This window comes from Drosophila simulans, chromosome 2R, assembly GCF_016746395.2.
Source record: "Drosophila simulans strain w501 chromosome 2R, Prin_Dsim_3.1, whole genome shotgun sequence".
In the NCBI taxonomy this organism is placed as follows: Eukaryota; Metazoa; Arthropoda; class Insecta; order Diptera; family Drosophilidae; genus Drosophila; species Drosophila simulans.
Window position 1 is genome coordinate 11,949,701 of NC_052521.2, and position 22,475 is coordinate 11,972,175.

General features: G+C 42.7%; 3 protein-coding genes across 3 annotated transcripts in view; all 3 read right to left on the bottom strand.

The window, feature by feature from the left end:
* LOC6734525 overlaps positions 1-22,475 on the bottom strand; it is a 42,808-nt gene that overhangs the window by 2,804 nt on the left and 17,529 nt on the right. The window contains exons 2-4 of the mRNA XM_002081498.4: positions 9,833-10,263; positions 9,060-9,281; positions 5,508-5,737 (exon numbers count right to left, since the gene is read on the bottom strand). Of these exons, the coding sequence (XP_002081534.1) occupies positions 5,508-5,737; positions 9,060-9,281; positions 9,833-10,263 (883 nt within the window). The remainder of the gene's footprint in view (positions 1-5,507; positions 5,738-9,059; positions 9,282-9,832; positions 10,264-22,475) is intronic.
* Positions 183-603, bottom strand: LOC27208450 (neural Wiskott-Aldrich syndrome protein). Its single transcript, XM_016184013.3, has one exon. It carries the CDS (start codon positions 583-585, stop codon positions 262-264), a length of 324 nt encoding a protein of 107 aa, XP_016027642.1. The 5' UTR covers positions 586-603; the 3' UTR covers positions 183-261.
* Positions 647-4,109, bottom strand: LOC27208131 (titin). Its single transcript, XM_016183750.3, has 3 exons — positions 3,943-4,109; positions 855-3,878; positions 647-779 (listed from the first exon to the last, which is right to left on the bottom strand). The coding sequence occupies exon 2, from the start codon at positions 3,674-3,676 to the stop codon at positions 881-883; it is 2,796 nt and encodes a 931-aa protein (XP_016027643.1). The 5' UTR covers positions 3,677-3,878; positions 3,943-4,109; the 3' UTR covers positions 647-779; positions 855-880.

The window sequence follows — 22,475 nt, forward strand, 5'->3', positions numbered from 1 at the left end:
AATCGGTAAAAACATACAATTATGGTTTGCATTCATTTTATTAATACTTTCATTGGTTCACACTTCAAAAATTAAAATAACACACTTGACAATGATTTTTGATTGCATTAATATGTCTTTTAAGCCATTTTAGAATTGAATTGAACATGGACTGAGGGCTTTTCTATGAGTTAACTATTTTATTTTACTTATTTAAGGCATATATATACACGTAGTGAATAATTCTATACAGCAGCACAGTTTTTCATTTCCTATTTTCCGTCAGAGAATCGTGCAGCAGAAAACCTCTCCCTGCGGCTGGGCATACACAGTGGCCACCGGAGCCTGGCCACCCACCACAACGGTGGGCCGTGGCGGTGGCATCACGACCATGGGCGGTGGGGGTGGTGCTCCGACGATCACAGTTGGTGGCGGTGGTGCAACCACCACGGGTGGCGGAGCAAAGCCGATGCCCACGCCGATGGGCGGCGGACGCGGTGGTCCGCCGATATTGATGCCGACATTCACTCGAGGTGGCGGTGGTCCGTAGGCGATTCCGGGACCCCGTGGAGGTGGTCCTCCGTATCCGCGTCCTGGGGGTGGCATCTCGACCGATGGCTAACTACTGACTGACTGACTGACCAGCACTTTCGGGTCGATTGGGGTTCTTGAGTTTGCCACTTATCTACGCTATTTCCTCGAGTGTCCGCCGGTAATTAACTATCAATTACTGTGATTTTTTTGGGGGGCTTCTGTTTTCCCTGATTAGATATGCGATAGGCGGAGCTTACATTCCCAGGCTGATAAGAAAAACACCCAGTTAGTTATTGATAAGATTTCTAAGGTATGATATGGTTTGGTACTGATTCACTTGCCTTGGGGAAAGCCCCTGACCTCTGCTTTAGGAAATGATGCATTTACACTGGCAACATCTACGCTTCGGTGGTTCGGTGGGTTTATCTCGTTTTTGGATCGGTGGTGACTGATTCGTTTCCGGTTTTCCCTGCTCCTGCTGCTGTCCATCAGCCAGTGCCGCACTTAGGGAATAACGCTTGCCAAATTTGTCGCTGTTTTGCTCGGACACTTCACCCACCAAGACAGTTCCAATGGGTGTGACAGGTTGTATGATCTCTTCCGTGACTTCGATAACCTCAGTGACTTGGCCATTGTTTGCGGACTCCACAACCACTTCCCTTTCCACCACTTCTACGAATGGAGGATCGTCGATGACCAGATCAGTTAGAATGAAATTATTGAGTGGCTTCGCTGGTGGCTTGAAGGGTGGAGATGGAACTGGTGTGACATCCACTGACTCCACAATCACCTCCGATGGAATTGGATTCGACGGTGGTATTATGAGTTTCAGTGCTGGGCTTGGTGGCGGTGTAGGAGTTGGAGTTACCTCCACTGATTCCACAACCACCGCCGTTTCGGCTAAGCTGGGTCTGGGGAGGAAACCCACTTCAATGGGCCTCTGGGGTGGAGGACTACTTGGTGGAGTATTAACTGGTGTAACTTCAATAATCTCCACATAAGCCTCGGCTTCACTCAATCTTTCCACTTCCACTATTGGACTATGAGGTGCCGTATTGTAAGGGGTGACTTCCTCCACCCCCACGTAATCATCTGGTACGATTAGGCTCTCTCTGGAAATGAATGGAAACTGTTCGGGTGGAGGCGATGATGTTGGTGTAACCTCAAGTGATTCCACAACCAGTTCTTGAACCAAACTTGCACGGGGCATATAATCGGTTGTCACTATGGATTGACGCGGAGGATCGGGTACGACTTCTACTTCTTCGACAATTGTTTCAACTACTTCTCCTTGGCGTGCATATCCATTTTGTATTGGCGGTAGCGCAGATTCTTTGATTTCAATATCCTCTACAAATGTTTCTACAAAACCTGTTTGAGGAACAATGTCGATTTGCTGGGGAGGTTGATATGGAGGAGTAACCTGTTCGACTTCTATATTCTCCACGATCGATTCTACGAATCCTGAACGAGGAGGATAGCTGAGTGGAAGAGGTGGTCGCATTGGAGGTTCAACTTCTTCCGTGACATCTATACGTTCCACTACCGACTCCACAAATCCAGTTTGTGGTGGAGCCGGAGCTGGTGTATCCACTATTTCTGTGACTTCAATGTTTTCCACTATAGATTCTACTAGACCACTCTGAGTGACCACATCACTTGGAACTGCAGGCTGAGGGGGATCAACCTTTTGAGTGACTTGCATGTTTTCTACAATGGATTCCACGAAACCAGATCGAGGTAGATTTTCAATTTGTGCTGATGGTCTTAATGTGGGTTCCACTTCCGTAGTTACTTCTATATTTTCTATTATGGATTCCACATTGCCTGCCTGAGGAGTATAGTCATTTTCAGTGGGTAGTAGGAATGGGGGATCTTCCGTTTCTATGACTTGCATGTTTTCCACCGCAGACTCGACAAAGCCTGCAGGAACAACACTTTGATCCGATATTTGCAGGACAGGTTGGGAACGTGTAACTTCTATATTTTCAACAATCGATTCCACACAGTCTGGTTCAGAGTCAAAGCCATCAACTGGAAGCAGAAATGGAGAATCATCTACTTCTGTCGAAACTTCAATGTTCTCCACAATCGACTCATCAGTATCGAATCCATTGGCTGGAAGAAGAAAGGGAGAATCAGCATCTATATTTTCCACAATCGATTCCACTTCAACATTTCCGTTAATATAACCACTCTGAACAGGAGCATCATCTTTAACCACTTCGATATCCTCCACAAAGGTTTCCACCAAGCCTGACCGAGGATAATAACTTTTTTGAGGTGGAACCAGTGAAGAATTAGATGCTGCAGCAACTTCTATGTTCTCCACAATTCTGGCCACAAATCCCGGCTGCGGAACAAACTCCGGCTCTTGTTGAATTTGAGCGGGAACGATGACCTCGACATTTTCCACAATAGTTTCCGTTGGCTTTAGATTGATTCTGGGAATATAACCTGTTGGTGGTAGTGGCGGATCCACGGATTCCACCACCACATCTGTTTGCACCACTTCTGCGATGGGTGAAAGTGGCGGCTGCTGAGCCACTGGAAAGAATCCTGTCTGCACTTGTAGTGCAGGTGGTGCATAGGGTGGTGGGTCCAATTGATCAATTATTATTTCCTCCTCCACCACTCTTGTGTGCTTCTGTGTTTCCCTAATAGACTCCTTTGTTTCCGATTGCCAAACAACAGTGGTGAATTCATCGGAAGCTGAAGTAGTATCCATATTCTCCTCTACATCGACAACCTCGTTATCCGGGGAGAGATCTAGATCAGTGGAGGGATTGGGTGAGGGCTGGTTCCAAAAGGCCTGCGGTTCCCACACCACATTGAGACCCACATCTTCAGTGGGGGTGAGGAATGGTGGTGAGGTTTGCGGCAGGGGCGGTGGTGGAGAATTCCTCTGCTTGTGGTGGTGGTGCTTCCTTGATTTCGGTGCATTCTCCACAAGAATCACTTCCTCTGTCGCCACAACTTCAACATTCTCCTGCCTTTCGTGGTGATGGTGATGTCTGTGATGATGATGATGGTGACGGTGCTTCGGTGCTATAGATCCATCGATATTCACAATCTCGATGGTCTCCTGGACGGAGCCACTGCTCGTGGCTATTGTTTCTATCGTTTTATTCACACTCCTCTCCTCCACGATTGTCGTTTTCATTTTGTCGATAATTATTCCGTCTTGTTTTCGTTTGGGCCATTAACTGAAACCCCAAATGCTTTGTTCGGCCCATTTATACTCGGTGTTTATGTCATGGGAAATGTATTTTCATGCGTTAAATCCTTGTACAGATAAGATAGTCACTATATCTAAGCAATGCGGCAACTATTTGTCTTCGACCCCGCCTGTTGTGTTTCAGTCTCTGGAAATTGTTAAGGTTTATGTTAAGGTTGATCGCATTCAGACAGCGAATTCCATATGCTCACTGGTCGAATTCTTCTGCTGGCTATGTTCCCGATTCTGATTCTTGCGACGCTGATTGTGGGCTGCACTACCTGCGATTACGGTGAAGGTGGCTGGCGGAATTCCGGACATGTTGCTGGCACTTAACTCTTTGCCCGATTGCCGGCAATTCCTCTACTTTTATAGGCCACCCGCGACATGGCATTCGATAAGATAGTAATTACTTCGAAACTCGTCCGAGAATTCCGCACATTTGGCAGACCCAACTGATATCCGTCGGGGTCTCCGGCCTTTGTTTCCAACCCTGTCAGAGTGCCAGGAAAAGTGGGGTCAGTCGACAACGCCCACTGGCAGGCTTTTGGCACTCGAACACGTCCCGGTGGCTGGTGGGGATTGTCATTAAATATGCAGGTTACCAGTGCCAATGGTGCCAAAATCCACTCCAGCAGCTTTGGCCAAAAGTGGCACGAAAATAGACAGCGAGCGCTGAAGGGGATGCGGATGAGGATGTAGATGTGGATGTGGATGTGGATGAGACTGGAACTGTTAGCAGGGATTAGTTGTAGTTTCTCCCCGACCGGAGTTTTGTGAGATCCGAGGAATTGGGCGGCTTTTTAAAGATGCAGCATTACCCAGGTACGTGCCACTCGGGCGACTCTCCCTCGGCTCTTTCGGTCTTTAGTTCTGGGCCACACCCGACGCCTCCAAAGTGGTGTAATGTGCTTTGAAGTGTGCCAGAAAGCTGTTTTCCCTTGCCTTCCAACCAAAACACCCACCCACCAACCCACTCGCTTGTTTTTCCAACAGCTCGGGGCTTGGCACGTTGCTTTAAATATGTGAATGCATATGTAGACGGAGGAGTGTTGAAAGTAGTTGGTCTTGAGTTAGGGGAAAGCACTCTACGCATATGTTAAATAGGGCCAATTGAAGCGCTCTCTGCACTCCAAAACAGATTACGTATACGAAACGTGCCATTTAAGGCTTACACTTGGCCTGAAACAGGTAAAGCTGTCGAATGGCAACGGTTTCTAGTTTTCAGGTATTCTCAGCAGTCTGGAAAAGGCTAGTAGCGAGGAAACTCGGCGATATCTATTAATTAATCATTTGTTTTTGTCAATCGATACTTATAAGATAACCAATTTTCGTCGTGTTTATAATGGGCTCTACACAATGACTCGTTTTACTTATTTTGGAGGCTTATCATTCGACCTAGAGACCGGAAAGCCTTGAACTATTAAGCTAAAAAATGCTTACATATAAACCATGTTAATATCTATAAAAGTATATTCAACTTATTTAAATAAAAATTAGTTAAAAAATGGTAAATTATAAGCCAGCTGAAAATCCCTTTGACTCAAAATTGTTTGCTAACCCAAATGGTTGCATAATGCGAATTGCAATATCAAAAAGTTTTCAACTCCAACATAAGCTTATTTGGTTGACTTTTATTAGTGTTAGTTTGTGGAATATTTACGCTATTAAAAGTTTATCTTTAGCTAAATTACATTTCTACAATATGCTCTTCATTTCCCTTTGATTTTTTTCTGATGGTTTTTAGCATAACTTATGGCACATTTGGAGCACTTACATGGGATTCATTTTGGCCAACAGCTGGGACCGGATGCGCTGCCTCTCGTCGTCGTTCTGCTGCAACTGCTGCTGTTCCGTTTGTCGCTCCCGTTCGATGCTGGCGGACAACTCGTTGTTCATCTCCACGTGATTGTGCTCCGCGTCCAGGTGGGTCTGGGTCTGGACCGTCTCGTACTTGCGATCGTCCTCGGCAATGTTGAACACCTCGCTCAGCTCGTACTCCTTCAGCTGCAAAATAGGATGCCCAAGGGGGCGGAATGTTAGTCCCTCGCTTCCAGACACATGTGCGGCATATTAATTTACGGGGATTATGTGCCCGGCATCAGCAACTCCGTGTACAGGATGCGGAATGCCGAGCACCCAAGGACCGGGAGTACAGGTGCTCTTAACGCGCTGCTAATTTCAATTTGTGGCAAATATTGACACAGCCACAGGGAGGGCAGCAGCGGTATGAAATGGCCACGAAACTCTATGGAATCTAAGGGTATTAAACACCAGTCTAGATTTGCTTGGGATTTGCTCTTTTCGTAACAACTAGTCTTAGTGAGCATTTAAAAGCACAGAAAAGAGCCAACAAAACCAAGACGACTTTAAGTTCTTCTTCTAACATATAATCAACCCAGGGAACAAAGTGTCCCTCGCACCAATATGCCCCACAACCCACTGACACTTCGAGGGTATGAAAAACTTTGTTTGGTGCGCTGTCGCGCATTTTAATTTATTTGTTTGGGCCGCTGTCATTTTCCTTATACAATACGCATTGTTATTGTAGACCCCTCTGCTTTTTTTGCTGGCTTATCTTGGTCTACCTTTTGGTACCTACATTCTACATTCTGCAAATGCGTCGACAGCGGCCCCAGAAACCACAATGAAAAAATACAAAAAAAAATAAAAAAGAAATCTAAGGCACTACAAAAAATAACACAAACGAAAAAATCCAGGAAAAAAAATCAAAACAATGGCGCAGAGACGCGTGTTGCTTTAGTGGCATTAAAATACACAATAATCCAGCACACACAAAAAACTAGAGCGCGGGAGGGGACGGGGGGTGGCGGCTGGAAAAACTGTGAAATTCCTTGTGGATTACCCAGACGGCGAGTGAAAACCCTCAGCATTCCCGGCTGCCGAGATTACGTGCCTTTTGCCATTCACTAAATGACACACAAATATTCCAGCAATTCGGTCTCGAGCCTCAGAATTTAAGAATTTAACTACCCAACTACCCCTTAGCTGTTGGGCGATTCGGAGGAAGCAAATCAACACATAATTACACTAGGACCTTGGACATGTGCTGGCCATAAAATAACGCATATAAGTAAATAACTTTCCATTCTGTTGGCCATAAACAAAAGTCGGCAGCCTTGGGCGTTTTGGACACTAATAAAATGACAGACTTTTCGTTTAGCCAATGCGAACTTTCTTTGCCCTGGGGAAGCAGTTTTGAGGAAAACATAAAGGTCTGCTTAGCACTTAAGGCGCAATTTTTAGATGGTAAATATAATAAACTTTAGCTAAGGCCTAATTGGATTTTATAAATTCGGATATTTCCTGAGAGTTTCCAAAAAATAAAATCAATATCAAATAAAATTGGTAATAATTAATGTAACTAGCAGCTAAATCAATTCTTATAGCAACGTAAAAGGCAAAACGCCGCCACACAGCTAATGTACCCTACCAAAAACGCCCACCAAAAGAGTAGTGGCTTCAACACGCCCACTCCGAGAAAAGCCTAGAAAATAAAACTAAAATTAGTAGTGTCAAAAAGGCGTTACAATAATACGAGCTGCATGGCGAGCAGCAGCAACAAATAAAGAATAATGACCGCACGTACAGTGGGCAGCTACGCCCACTCGCCCATGTCCACGTAGCAATTGCCCCTTCTATATATATATATCTATACATAAAGTGCCCCTGCGAAATAAGCTATGCAAACGTAGTCGAAACATCTGGCAATGGACAGGGCAAAAAGGGGGGCGGAGAAATGGGGGAGCAATGGGGGAGCAAAGGGGAAGCAATGGGGGAGCAATGGACGTGAAGCCCGAGGCATAAATTTTATGTGCGCTTCCTTGGGCCACACATAAAAGCAATTTTGATGAGCGACCCAAGGCATTGTAGCCGTAAGTGCGCCACTTTCTGGATGTCTTGGATGTCCAGCAATATAATTACAATGCTCCAATAGCCAGCCGTCCTGCTCTGACTCTGGCTATTGCCATTTCGCTCTTTTTGGGGCGTTTTTACTGCCGTCGAGGGTTCTTTGTTGCAGTGCCGTTTGGCTGAGGTCCTTTGGCTTTGTCCTTTGTGTCTGGCGGGCCTAATGGATTGGCATTTATTAAGGAGTGCAGAATAATGTTTATTGCAGCGCTTGAAAACAATGGCACAAACGGCTGTGCCGCCTCCATAAGGATAATGCAGGACATGTTTCGGTGTGGTAAGTGAAATGGTTCTCTCAAGGGTTCTGCTTTGCAATATGCGAATTCAATCAGCAGCGAATATTTTCGCTTGTGCTTAGAATAATTGAATCACGTTTATTTTCAATTATATAATGTGCAGTCATAAAGGTTTTAAAGCAAAATTCATAATTTGTATATATTTTAAAGTCGAGTTTTTATATAACTAATTTTCGTCAGCTAATATCGCTATTTATTTGCAAATAATTAGCATAGCTACAAATTCCAATTCGATAGCTTCCTTTTGATGCACATTAAAATCAACTATGAAATACTATTAAAATAGTAATAAATTTCAAAACGCGATTATTTCAATAACCTCATTTCCTGGCGCCATCATTTTAAATTCAATAACATTTTCAAAAATATTTGCCAACCTTATAGAATTTGAAATGATTTCCATAACTGTCATATTTAAGCCCATGAATTATAATTCGACACCTATTTAAGCTAATTGCTCACATTCAATGGCCCCCAAATGTGTGCTATAAAAAGCTATAAAATTAATTTCTATGCCCGTGACTGTCGTCAAACTGCTTTAATTTGTTTACATTTGCTCTTAGCACATTTCTGCATGCCCCGTGGTATTCTGGCCCAAATAATTATAAGGTAATTATCATTATTTCCGGTATTTTTTCCGTTGGCCATTTCGTATTTCGTGCGTTCCGTTTTTTCCAAGCTGTGAACTCAACTGATTTATAAAGCGCATTAACACGCAGCCAAGGGAATACGCCCTTTACACGCACACCATCTCACACACACAGATATACCAACACAGACACAGAGACACGCACAGCCATTACACATGTTTGCATGGCGAGAAAAGTGGCTGGTTTGTTTATGTGTGTGTGTGTGTGCGTTTGTGCGAATGTGGTAGACGCTGTTGACGCCATTGTAATGCTAATGGCTCATTAGCACTTTGATTTTTTCGCACTGGTTTTTTCTTTTTTTTTTTTGGTTTTTTGGAAAAAGTCATTAGGGTTGCCCGCGTGGTGTGAATTGTTGGGAAAAAAGGCATTTCGACTGCTAATTTGCTGTTAATTAACTTGTTTAACCTTTTCCATTTGCAGCGGGGATTCTGGGATCGTTTGGCGTCCACTCACCTTGATAAACTGGAACGTGGCGATGGGCGGCAATCGCTTGCTCTTCGGATAATAAAAGCTACCCGCAGGATGTCCAGGATAACGCGAGGTGATCCGATAGATGACGCCCTGAGGTGCTGTTGGCCAGTTGGGCGCCGTGAAGGTGAAGCCATTATCCGTGCCCGCATCCAAAGGATCCAGTTCAACGGTCACCGTATCGATCCAGGAGCCACCCACGCAGAGCTAAAAGATGTGGGCATTCAGAGAAGTTTTAGGTAAGTGCGAAAGCATTTTTCTTAAATCTTAAAGCGGTTGTGCTTAAAATCATAAATGTAAATTGTAAGCCACTAAGGAATCTAATATGACGAACTCCTGAGTAACTTGCAACTTTTAATTGATTTAAGTAATGTGTGGTAAGGGAAATAGAAGGAAAGTGAGCTAATTATATAATCAATAACTCAATAAATTAACAAATTAAAACGAACAAAAACACCTTGCTAAAATATTTACACACTTGAAAAGAAGTTTAGTTAATCAATTAATTGGTCTTAATTTACTTAAATTTCAAATTAGCAAATTCTTGGAAAGATGCAAGTGCCTTCTCCTTCACTGTTTAAATTATTTTGATGAATCAAACTTAAATAAAGTCTTCAAAATCATAAAAATTTTTGACTTATGTTAGTTGTTTAAAAGCCCCTCTGAATTGTAGAAAAATAGCTCCTCCAATAGATGCAACAATCGAACAGAAATTTCATCGGTGTGATTTTCTGTGATTTTGTGGCTTATGCTCTCACCTCGAACGAATCCACGCCGATGAACCAGTCCGGCGAGGGAACAATGCGTGTCATTAGCGAGACCAGACTGTGATTGCTGTCGACAAACACTTTTGCCTCACTGCGTCCGGCGCCCATCGGAATCGCCGGCATGCTGAACTCATCGAACACGCTGCGCTCGGCGGTGGTGCCACCACTACCACCACCAGTGGGTGTGGCTGTGGATGCGGCTGTGGTGTTGAAACTAGTGGTGCCGCTGCTGCCGCTGCTGATCCCACCTGATGGGGATTTGCCCGTCTGCATCTGCGACTGCAGCTGCATCTGGACCTGCTGCTGCTCGCCGGCATTGCTGTCCAGCAGATCCGTTCGGCCCGATTCCGCAAACTGTTTGACAGCCGCCGTCGCCGGTTGTCCGATGTGGTACAGTGCATAGTTGGCATTGTGGGTGCGACCTGCGGGCGAAAAAGATGAGAAACGGGAGAACGGAGCTCATCAGTGGCGAGTCATTAAAATTTAATGAGCTTTTCGAAGCCAAACAGAAAGAAATGCTGAAAATTTGCAAATATTTGCAATTTAGCAGCTGGTTGTCACTTGCCATTCTCTGCGTTCAAGATTCACCGAGTGCTTTTCAACTGTTTGAAATGGTGTCAACTTAAGTGGCAGATTACGTATACGCAACGTTTGCGCGTCGAATTAAAGCGACACTTTTTCAGCCAAAGTGCTGAGTGTTAAATGGTTGCCATGGGAAATGCAGCTGGGTGCGGTATGGGAAATTGGGAAAATACTTAATCGGTTGTAAAAGTGTGGTAAAATTTAAGGGAGTGGAAGTGTGGCAAGGCGACAAGGGGAAAATGCACAAAAAGCTGATGTGAAGTACTTTAAATTAAGAGAAACGAGATAAGGGTAATATATTACTATAGTTAGATCAAAATAAATAGAAGAGCAAGCTAGAAATAGTTTAAATAGCAAATAGTTATATATTTTCCTTTTAATTTATCTTTTCCCGTCAGCTATTTACTTTAAACTATTTTTTTAATAAAAACTTCATCATAAAAGCGCCCCGTCTCTTTGATTAGCACCTGGATAAAGTTTTTTTTTTCACCGGAAAACTTCCGTCCTATATTTATCTCTTTGCCTTTCGCCCAGACCGCAAGTAATTTAAAACTGCTGCGCTCCAATTCGCGCTGGGCCTCAAAGTCATCTGGGTGTCACATGAACACCCACCCAGCCGCGCAACAACCCACAAAGCAGCATGGAGCACCACCTAGTCTAGGGTCTAGGGTCTAGGTTCTCCTTCGGCTGCAGTGGCCTTTGATGTTGGGGCTGCGGTTTTTTGTTTGCATGGTCCTTCGAGGCGGATCTCGGGAAGTCGGCCTCATCGAGTAACCTCAACAGCATCGCAACGGCTCTCCGTCGGCTCTTATTTGTCTTCAATTAACATTGCAACATGCCACTTGTGCCACTTTTTCCCCTTTGTCCGCTTTCATCTGCCATTTCATTCTGAGATATTTTTCTTTTGCGCTTTTTTATTTCGTTTCGTTTCGTTTCGTTTCCGCTTTTGCTGTGCTGCCAGCTTATTTATTAGTTTTCCCCGCTCTCTGCGGACGCATTTTTAATTTACAAGTTTTGCTGCGAGTGTAAGACGACGGACTTCTTTGACAACAGGCCGTGACGATGATGGCGTCGACGACTAATGAATGACTAAACTACAAAGCATATTTCTGCCTTTTCAACTTTGCCGCTGGCTTTCATCACAGCCGTTTCCATTTTTTCCCTCCACTCTGGAAACTATGTCAAATGAAATATTATTTATTCGCTGGCATAGTTTCCTCCACCTGGGTGGCACTCTGGGTAATTGACAAGCTCTGTAGCCGACTCTCGGGTCACTGCTGTCAAATGGATTGGGGAAAAATGTGGCCGAAAATGGTGCGAGGGCGTCTGCTGGAGAATTTCTGAAAAGTTTCTGGCCATTTTAGCAGATTTTCCAGCATGGCGACGAACGGAGAAATCGAGCTAATAAATTGACTCGGGAAAACTGTGTCAAATATGCCAAACAAGTTTCCATGTTTTGCTACATACAACATTTTCAATTTGCATACATAGAAGACAAATCAATAGTTGAATAATTAGGACAACAGTAGAAACTCGGTAACTTCAAGCGACATAAATTAACTCTTTTTTTTTTTATTAATTTATTTATTAAGGCATACGGGGAAGTCTTGAAGCCCCTTTGTGTCCTTCTTATCTATTAATTCAGCCCATTTGGGCTCGCCGGCTAACTATAGTTAGCTTTTTCAAATTTACAGTAATTTTACTACAATTAAAAACCAATCACATATAACAAATAGGATTTAAGATAAGCGTCAGCTTCTGCTGACCCTTGTCAAAGGAGATCGGGTAATGAGATCCCTCGGTTGCCTTCTGTTGAGCCTCCTTGGTGGGCGAGATCTGTTTCGAGCGCTGGCCAGCCGATTTCTGTGGCGCTCCAGCCTGTCATGGTATCTGCTCGAGTGCTGGTTTATTTCGTCAAATACCGTTGCGAGTTTCCGGTCTCTGTGCAGGGTGGTGTTTCGAACAAACCACTCGCAGCCGGTGATGAGTCTTGCTACCTTATTTTGAATAGCCTCGATCCTTTTGATGTGATGCATGCCAAGCCCCAGATTTGGGACCCACACTTCCAGTTCGGTGCTAAGATCAGTTTGTAAATGGTCAGCTTGTTGGATAGCTTCGCCACCTTGGCACGTAGGCGCGTTCTGATGTCGGTCACATGCTTGGCAAATGTGAGTCTGCGATCCAGAAGCACTCCAAGGTACTTTGCTGCGTTCGGTTGTGGTACGGGGGCTTCCTCGATGTAGACGGTCGGTGGCGTTCTCCGCTTTAAAGTAGAGCAGACGTTGTTGGATTTACTGCTATTGATGCCAATGTTCCAACGAGAGAACAAATATAAAGTAGGGGTTCCCGATACAGGCATTTTGCCGTTCTTTGTTGCCTGTCTCTTGGATAAGAGTTATCGTTTCCAAGGCAGCGGCTGCCTGGAAGAATCTATCAAAATCTCAAAAGAATCGATACCGCAAGAAAGCGAGCGAGGAACGCCACAGACGATGGAATGCATTGCAAAATTGCTGATATGATATGAATTAAAGAATGATTTTAAGTTGTACTAAAGACAGAGTATGATAAGCCAACTGTGAATCAAATGTATATTCAAAATGGGCTAGAAAATGAATTTAAATTTTGTTCCAGTAAGAAATCAAACTGTGACCTTGATTTTATAAGATGAGAAACGTATATATTTTTAATAAGTTAAAAATTACCCCTAAACTTTAATTTAAAAAAAGTGTATAGAAACATATATAAAGTGCATGGGAATAGAATATTATACCCATGAAGAATTCTATCTGTAAGCTGACAGGTCTCGAAAAGCAACAGGATTTGCCTGTTCTACACACCAATAAAGGTCAGCAGACCACAGCTGTTCACCTTCAGCTGCTTTCGCTTTCCCAGACAAATCCACAAAATAGAATGTACATATGTACATACATATATAAACCAAACGCAACGGTCAATCAATTACAGAATGGCCACAGAATAAGCATAATAAATTTGCAATTAAATGCTTAAATTGTGCAAATGGTTTCCCGATATGGTGACGCGGTTTGAGTTCCCATGTCCCCCACATCTGTGGGGCGGAATTTCCGAGGCGTCCAAATAAATGGGCGCTGTAAAAACAACCATTTCTGGGTTATTGCGATGGATGGTGGGGGCGTAATTAATGCTTAATTATGCACATTAAAAGCCAAAAACAGCCACGAAGCTGCCGGAAATTACTGCCAAGCAGGACTCACGGCACGGCACGTAATATAAATGCATGCCACGTATGCTCCATAAATTTCAGTTAGCATTCGAATGAAAAGACATTGCGCATACGCCCCGTTGGCCCCGCAAACTTAGGAGTATGTTTTGGCCTGGCTCGCTTCTCTGCGCTCTGTGTGTCTGATCATATCATAATGGAAAATCGGCAACCTTGCCCGAACATAACAACATTGATACACAATATCTAAATAGTGCAATCTGGCAGCTGGCCAAAAGCAACTGTTATGACTCACGGTGAAAATACCCTGCTCTAGCGTATTGCTTTTTAATTGGCAGAAAAATATGCTCCGGGCGGGCGGTATTAATATATGTATAAATCCAACCAATATGACACACATTTCATTCAATTTATGACGCACAGCTGACACACATTTCCCACACTATCTCACCCACATGCATACACACTCACACACACACACACACAGGTTTTTCTGTGCGAAAAATGAATTACGATTCGTCGCGTTTTTTTCTGGCCGCTTGTTTTCGTTTGGCTGGATGCTCAATTTCCTGCGATTTCCGTCACGAAAAAATTTAATTATAGGCAATAAATTTGAATTTAATAGCCGAGGCATTAAGTCGCCGCCGGCACAGGCATTGTCTCTCGCGCTCGAAAAACACAGTAAAAGAACTGAGAAACTCAAATAAGAGAAGGAAAGTACACATAAATAAGCCAGGCGAAGAAGGATTAACGCAGCAATATCATGGCCAGAGAGGAAAGCGGGAAAACTGTGGGGAAAAGCCGGTGAAATGGGTGTGTCAGCACGTGTGCTGTTTGATGGAATGCTATATGTATGGCTACGGTTATATCCGATGCTTAAATGTTAAGCTCCGAGCAAGTCAGGCTCCACAGCTGAAATTCATCCAAGCTTAATTCTCCGCCGGGGAAAATGAATAACGTTCTGCTCAAATATCCCGATGTTTGTCCGAAGTGATGGAATTCACTCAAATATACCTTAATATATTCATATATAATAATGAATAAGTTTAATTAGATGCCAGGTAGGGAAGTTGATTGATATACACTCAGACCACTGGTTTGATCTAAAATTACCTGGATATCCAGCCTATTGCCCGCTCTACACAATCTATAATCATTCTGCATTCAGCTGGCCGCTAATTAAAAATTCATTTTTCCCATTCCCAGCGATTGTCTGTTATTTGCCTTTCTACTCACGCAGCGCACTTAATTATGTATGTCAAATTTAATTGGCTTGTCAGTCCAGGCAAATAGGAAAATCCGAAACGTCGACGGCCACGCTATTAATAGATTACAGCCAAAAAAAATAGGAATGAGCCACAGGAAAATGGCATAGAAACGCACACCTGGCGTATACGTAATGCATGTGCTTAATATAAATTGCTTTATACACACGCGAATATCACTTTCCGCTAAATAAATATTTGCATTTTACCTAATTTCGCCCGGCTCACATGGCGTATAACGTCTGAATTTTAAAGCAGCAGCAAAAGCAGCAGCAGAGGGAGATCCAAAAATCTGACATTGTCAGATGTCAGAAGCTGCAGCTCCTGCCTTAAGACACATCCAGGGTGGCACACACCACCCACAGTGACATTACGCATACGCCGCATATGCTGGATGCAGAATGCGGAATGCTGCACTACTTCTCATGCGCTCAATAAAGCCAAGGAAGTGGAATGAGCGAATGCAGCTGCAACTGCGACTGCGACTGCCTGTTAATAGTAATTTCTGTCATATTTGCCAGTGGAACTAGCAGTCACGACTCCCGATAAAATGTCAACTTGGTGTCGCCTGTGATGTGGTAACCTAGATTTCGCTAAGGCACCAGCATCAACACTGAGTACGTGGGAGATTTCCAGGCTCCGGCAACCGCAGCACCCACTTTGGATCCTTAGGCAACCGCAGACACGCAGAGAATAGAATGTCCGGATAGTCGTGTGCAAGGGATTTTCTCTTATAGTGACGATAACACTTTAAATATTTTGATAAGTATATTGTTTACTATGAAATACTGAATATAAATTCGTAGGATAAAACCAAAATAATGGTTGTATTCTATTATAAATGTAGAAAACGTCCCATTTCATAGAAACAGAAATTATTGCTAAACCTTATTATAAACCTTATTGTATATAAATGTTTATTACAGTTTATTATCAGGGTGCTCTACTATCAACACATTCCCTTGACTGTAAAATAGCACCCGCTTTTCGCACAGTGTGCGGTTTTATTGTCAGTTTTCTAGGTTGTTCTTTTAAGTTTAATGACTGCAGGGTTGAAGGATTTTTAGTTGCAGTTGCGGCTGCCTCTCAGCCTTATCTGTGTTAATTAATGTGTGCAGCTACATGTCGGGATTAGGCCAAGATGTGCCTGGTCCAGAAGCCATCAGCTGGCCAATTATGTCGGCAAACAAGGAAGCTGGCATTAAACTTGTCACTTGGCCCCATTTTCCAACCAACCCATCTTCCATCCCATGACTCCTCTTCTATTGACGCCCTCTCACAATGAGCCGGCGAATGTTTGCGAGAGGCTCAAAGGGGATTACAAACGAAATTGACCAAAAACATAACAAGCTAACAAGATGCCTGTTGGCCTGCGTAAGGAGCCACCATCGCCATCACAATGCCAGGATGAGCAGGGCATCACAAGAGTTTATAAAATCATGTGACAAATGAGGGTTGCTTAGCTTACTTAGTCCTCCTGTCAGCTGTCCTCCGACTGGGTCTCCTATTTATCTGTCTGGTCCATCTGTCATTTGTCTGCAAAACACATGGTCGTTATGACGCATGCCTCACTGTGGCAAATTGCAGTGCCAATTATGTGCCATTTTCCAGCTTTATCGGGATGACAATGCTCTCTTCGAAGCTAATTTTCGAAAATTCCTGTGCCTAAAAGTGTCTTAAGCTAAGTGAATGTGTTCAAAATAGCATTCGTTTGCTTATGACTTTTCTACTTTGGCCAAATTTGTTAGCAAACATGCATTTCAATTACTAAAATTGAATTAGAAACGAGCATAAACAGGTTTGCCATTTAGATTTAAAGGTTCTTACGTAAAGACACCAACATTTATTGGACATTTTTAAATTAAGCAATTTCTATTAGTGCAAACTAATTAATGACTTGAAAATTGCGTACCGAAATCTGTGTGCTTGTATCAACTGAAGGGTTTACCTCCAAAATGTGCAGGCAAGTATTGATTTTACTGGTATCCCTAATGCCTATTTAGACTGCTTGTTAGGCGGCATACACCTAACAATTCCCTGAATTCAACACCTGGGGGTATTATCCCCCAATCTTTGCCCCTCTTAACAATTTTCGAAATGCTTTTTTCCTGTTGCCTGTTTTCCTGTTTTCCTCCGGCTGACTGAAATGGAATGTGTGTGTTGGGTTTTTGGCTTACTTTCTGGCTACATTCATTATAATGCCTTATTGTAGCATGAAAAGTGTGTCAGTCATGTTAGGTTGCAATAGCGAAATGCGAAGAGGAGCAACAGGAGGGGGGAGGGTGAAACTGGGAGAGGAAAAATCGGCAAGAAGGAAGAGCCCAATGATTGTGGACTGAATGCATTGTCCTTTGTTTGCACTGCACTAAGCAAACACAAAAGCCAGGCATTACCCACGCTAGCACACACATTGACAGAAGCACATCCTTTATACACTCACACACACACACCACACCCACTCACATAAGGCCACAGGAGCATGCAAGGACACTCTCCGAATGACACACAAATTGATGAGCATCGCGTGCGCCGAGCCTTTTGTTATTTTTTTGCTTCCTTTTCTTTTGTACTTGCCACAGTTTTTGATTGATTTCTTGCGGCAAGTCAGCGACATTTCACCACTCACTCATGCCCAACCACCCACTCTTCCGCCCCATTTCCACCCATATCCACACAACTCCCCCTTTTCCGCTACTCGGCTCGTAAAGCTGCTAAATAAAACAAGCCACATTCATAAAAAACAAACTGAAATGGTACGCACATGCACAGACACTTGAAGTCTCGCATTTAACTGGAAATTTCCGTTGTCGTCAATACATTTGTTGCATTCAGATAATTGAACAAAATAATAAAACCAATAGCGAAGAGCAATCATGAAAATTTTGTTGCCAATTTAATGTTGCTACGGTGAAATTGAGTAAAACAAAATGAGTTCGACATTTATTTCACGAAAATCAGATTAAAGGAGATTAAAGTACTTAAAGACAGACGAGTGTTGGATTTAGTTGGAACACTTAATTTCCACGCATTTGTTACCAATTGTATGTCTGAGTATTAATAAAGCCCTACTATAAATAACTCTAAGCTGATTTTGTAGCTATTAACTCACTGATTAACATGATTAAACTAAATTAGACAACACTTCCACTGTAGCAACTTTCCCTTCGTTGATTAAAGTGGATTGTGTTTTCCAACTAGAAAGAAGAAAACAAATGCTGAAAGCAACAGTTTGCAACCCACAAGGCCACTGAACTAGCTGTGTGTGAATAACACAGTTGATTAATAACCACCAGGGAACTCATATCTGTGCAAATGGCAAACGCAAAAATGCTGTTTTGCAATCCAATACAAATTGTGAAAGCTGAGTGGCTCCACTCCAGACGTGAACCCATTTGATCCTGCACCGAATGCAATTTGCCCTTTACACTTTTCCATTTCTCGCAACAGCGACAAAGTGAAAATTAATTAGCAGTTGAACCCCTGCACAAATCCAAAAACAAGCAACAACGATGAACAACAAGCGAAAGCCAATCAATAAGTCAAACGGCAAGCTTTGCCCATTAAATATGCAATTAGGAAAGTGGGAATATACGGGGGCTATCATGGCGTATACGTGCTGGGCCCCGGCACAACTTTAATTAGCAACTATATTTAATTAATAAATTTATTTAGGGCCACTCACATGCACAAGCACAGCCACATACACACACACGAGCGTATAAAACAATTCGAGTATTGTTCCAGCTTAAAATGCAATTGCAATTAAAGAGCAAAGTTCAACAAAATACTCGTGCATTATGCACAACCACAAACGAGCAAATAACGCTCCCCAGTCGCATGTGAGTGTGTGCGTTAGCTGGTTTGCCGCATCTGTGTGCGTGCGTGTGCCTGTGTGTGTTTGTATGTTGTACGTTGTATGTTGTGTGTGCTGTGTTGTGTGTTCGTTGTGCTCTGCGCATTGCCGCGCATAAATAAACAACGCAAATTTGCAAATATAATGCACATGAAATTTACAAAATGGCTGCAGAAGCGGGAGTCTCACATCTGTGTGGGTGTGTGTGTGTGTGTGAGTGGGTGGGTGGGCGTAAACTTTTGGACGCGCCAACAAGTTTACACAACAAAATGGCGGCACCCATACAGGCACACGCACCCACACAGGAGTGCAGTGCAAACATCAACTAAAAAAATATATATATATGTATATGCACATACATATATAGAAAGTAACAAACTTTTTTTTCGGTAAACGCAATGTTTATTGAGCTTACAAAGTTTTGCAAAAGCCCCTCCGCAATCCCCTTTCTGTCATCTTGAGGTGAAACGATTGGAAACAGAGATTGTGTGTTTTCGGGCCAAAAGGGTTTTTATTAGACGCACAAAGGGAATTACCTTTTTGTTCGGTTAGCGGTTTCGGAAATTACAACATAGACGTTGATTAGCTAAAAAATTAAATTTATATTTGCTTAATTTATGAACAAAACTTTAAATTTACTAATGCCTTTTCCAGCTGTATGTTTTTTAAAACGTAAGATTTTCCCATTTGTAACAAATAAAGTAGATGGCTTAAGTTGGGCTTTAGATCTTGGTTATATGTGTGAATGTTATTACTATTCATTACGTTTTTATTATTAATTTAAGGTAGGTTTCTAAATGTGCTAGTTTAGGGCATTTTATGAAAACAATACCCACGTGTGTGTGCCCCTTGTCAACCATCAATGTTGACAAGGCTCTCGAGGACCGAAGCAGCGACGTGAAAAGAATACCGTTTCGTTTGTTTGTTTATTAGTGGAATTTTTAATCAAAGTTGCTAAAGTTGTAGGTAGACATTCAACCTGAAGTTGGAAAGTATCTTGGCTTTTTTTTCACTCGTAATCAGGCGCCCGCTTGGCTTGTCTTTTGCTTTCTGCCTTTTCTCTGCACAACCCACTGCCTTCAGCTTTCTCCTCCCGCAATGTTTATGTAATTCCTTTGGCAGTTTTGTTGGCTAAACTCTTGAAACTTTGCTGCCATGTAAACTGTCAGCGTCTGCACACACACAAGGAAATAAACACACACATGCGTACACAGGAGCGCTTATCGCACTAAAGTCTAAACTTTTGTTTACACGTTGCGCCCTCGAGACACGCACCGAAAAAAAGGAAAATAATACAAAACACAGAAGCCAAGCTTACCTACGAAAAGTGCCCTTAAGCTGCAGTATGGTTTTCATATTTTGCCAAAGTAAAGCTGCATGTATTTATTACCTTTTGCAAAAATTAAATCTGAAAAGTTCGAAATTCGGTTTTTTCTTTAATACCTTAAACACATATTTCATATTCCTCGACGCCTTGATTGTCTTTTAATTAAAAGTTCGATAAAATTGCGATGAAATTGCTCTCGATTTGCATATTTATCAATGCATCGATGCGAGTGAAATATTACGCATACGCCCTGTATGCCACCGAAATGAAAAAAGGGGGCCATGCGAAACGAGAAAACGGACTTGTAGCCAAGCAAATACACATGTACGATTCGTGACTTACTTGTGCAATATTTTTCTCGAAATATTTACATTTTTAGCATATTTATGCACTGCTAGACAACAACAACATCCCATGCAGCTGAAATTTCTGACTTTGTTGTTATTTACTAGACCGAACAGCCATTGCCAATGCAAACAGAATCCTAGACATGCCAAAGGACGAAACAGGTCGACACAAGCAGTTACCTTTACCAGCCCCCAAACCTCCTGACCGTTTTTATTTCATTTCAATTTTATTCTCCCATTTTGTAAAACATTTACAACTGTGTTAAACTGGCAAATGGAAATACTTGCCATACTTCATAAACTATTTTTTAAGGCAAATGCTTGACCAGAGCCAAGTTGAGGTTGAGGCCGCACAAAAGTTGCACCAATAGTAGGGCCCCCAGCAAGAAGATCAGAAATAAATATAAATACAAAACGGCAGCGGCAGCGGCAGCGGCAACAAAAACAGTGCAAACAGCCAGCCACAAGCTGCAAAGACCACAATAAAAAAAATAGAAAAAAGCCGGGAAAACAGCAACAGAATTCAATTTCCAATAACGAAAAAATGAAAGAGAAACAACATCAACAATATGGTAGGCAAAAACCACAAACGGATGGCGGCAAGAGGAAATGAATACACCCAAAGTCGTTACTAAAATACCCTTTGAATCTGATGTAAAAGGCTCTATTCGTACTGCAAAATATAAATAAATTAATCTATTAGTGCTAAAAATAATATGGCATAATATGGCATAATATTAGCTAAGCTCTGCAGTTGCTGCTATTAGCTACATTACGAATTAAAAAAATTGCTTGTCATGTAAATATTATATTTATATACCTATTTCAATGTTATAAATAGCCAAAAAAGTAAAATATGTAGAACAGATGAGCCATTTAATCTGAAGCTAGCGTTTCGCAGAATTTCCTTCTCTTCTATAAATATTACGCATCCAATCTTCAGCGCCTTTGCCTTCTGAGCTGCTGGAGCACAATTCAGCCAACAGAGTTGGCCACGAAACATCACTTCATCAGCAACAGCAGCGGCAGTCTTTGAGGAAGCTTATCTAAGCCTTCAGCCACAACTTGGCCCAAACACAAAGAGCTTGGCCCACAACATATGCCGCACACCTCCAAGTAGGTCACAATAGCCGAACATCCTGCCAGGATGCCAGCCTCACCTCTACGCCATTGTTGTGCATGCGATTTTGGGTTTTATTTTGTGTGCGCAGCTTGTTGAAATATTTTTGTAACAAGCTGGTACAGAATCCCAGCCAAAAGGCAAACAACGAATTCCATGGAGCCAGAAATAAAAGTTTCCAAAAAACCCGAAAGCCAACCAAAAGCAAATATGTTGCGGCAATTAATTTTAATTAATTTTATGTTTTTCCGCAAAAAAAGAAGAAACTAAATCCCTCTATCGATTGCACAACGCCCCAGTTGTTCCAAGAATTTATTGCAAGGATTGTTAATTTCGCTGCGACTTCGACTTCGACGAGGGCAGGGGAAAGGACTCCTTAAGTAACCGCAAACTGTGGACTTAGGCAGCCTTTAAAGTGAAATGGAAAGCGCACAAGCTGGAGGCGGAGGCCATTAACCCAAAAAGAAGGGAACATGCCAAGGCTGGGATATCGATGTCCTTTCCGGCTAATGTGTCCTGGAAAAGGGGTGGTAGGTGGTTGGTATTGGAGCCTCACTTAGGCATCGTTTAGCGATAAAGGCGACATTTTGGACAAAGGGCGGGGCCCATAAACTTTAAACTGTAACGGGTCGACTGTAAATTGTGCAAAACTCACTCGCAAAAACAGCAGATAGTCTCCATTTCGTTTGGCTGCTGAAAACATATTCTTTGTTTTTATCCTGCGCTGCTTCTGCAGCTGAGAGTGAAAAATCGTTAACCTAATTTTCCTGGTACCCAGCTTCTGGATCCTTTTGTCCTGCCCTGCCTCCCCCCCTTTCCACAAGGTTGTTGTTTTCCCTCAAAGCTCTCTTGCCGCCTCCATAAATTTTCTTTATCTTTATGACTTGTTTTGCTTGCCGCTCTGCGTTTCCCCAACTCTCTGTTTTGCCGATTTCAGCTTA

Bases quoted from the DNA above. Each gene is read 5' to 3' on its own strand.
- LOC27208450 (XM_016184013.3), bottom strand. From the start codon at position 585: ATGCCACCCCCAGGACGCGGATACGGAGGACCACCTCCACGGGGTCCC.
- LOC27208131 (XM_016183750.3), bottom strand. From the start codon at position 3,676: ATGAAAACGACAATCGTGGAGGAGAGGAGTGTGAATAAAACGATAGAA.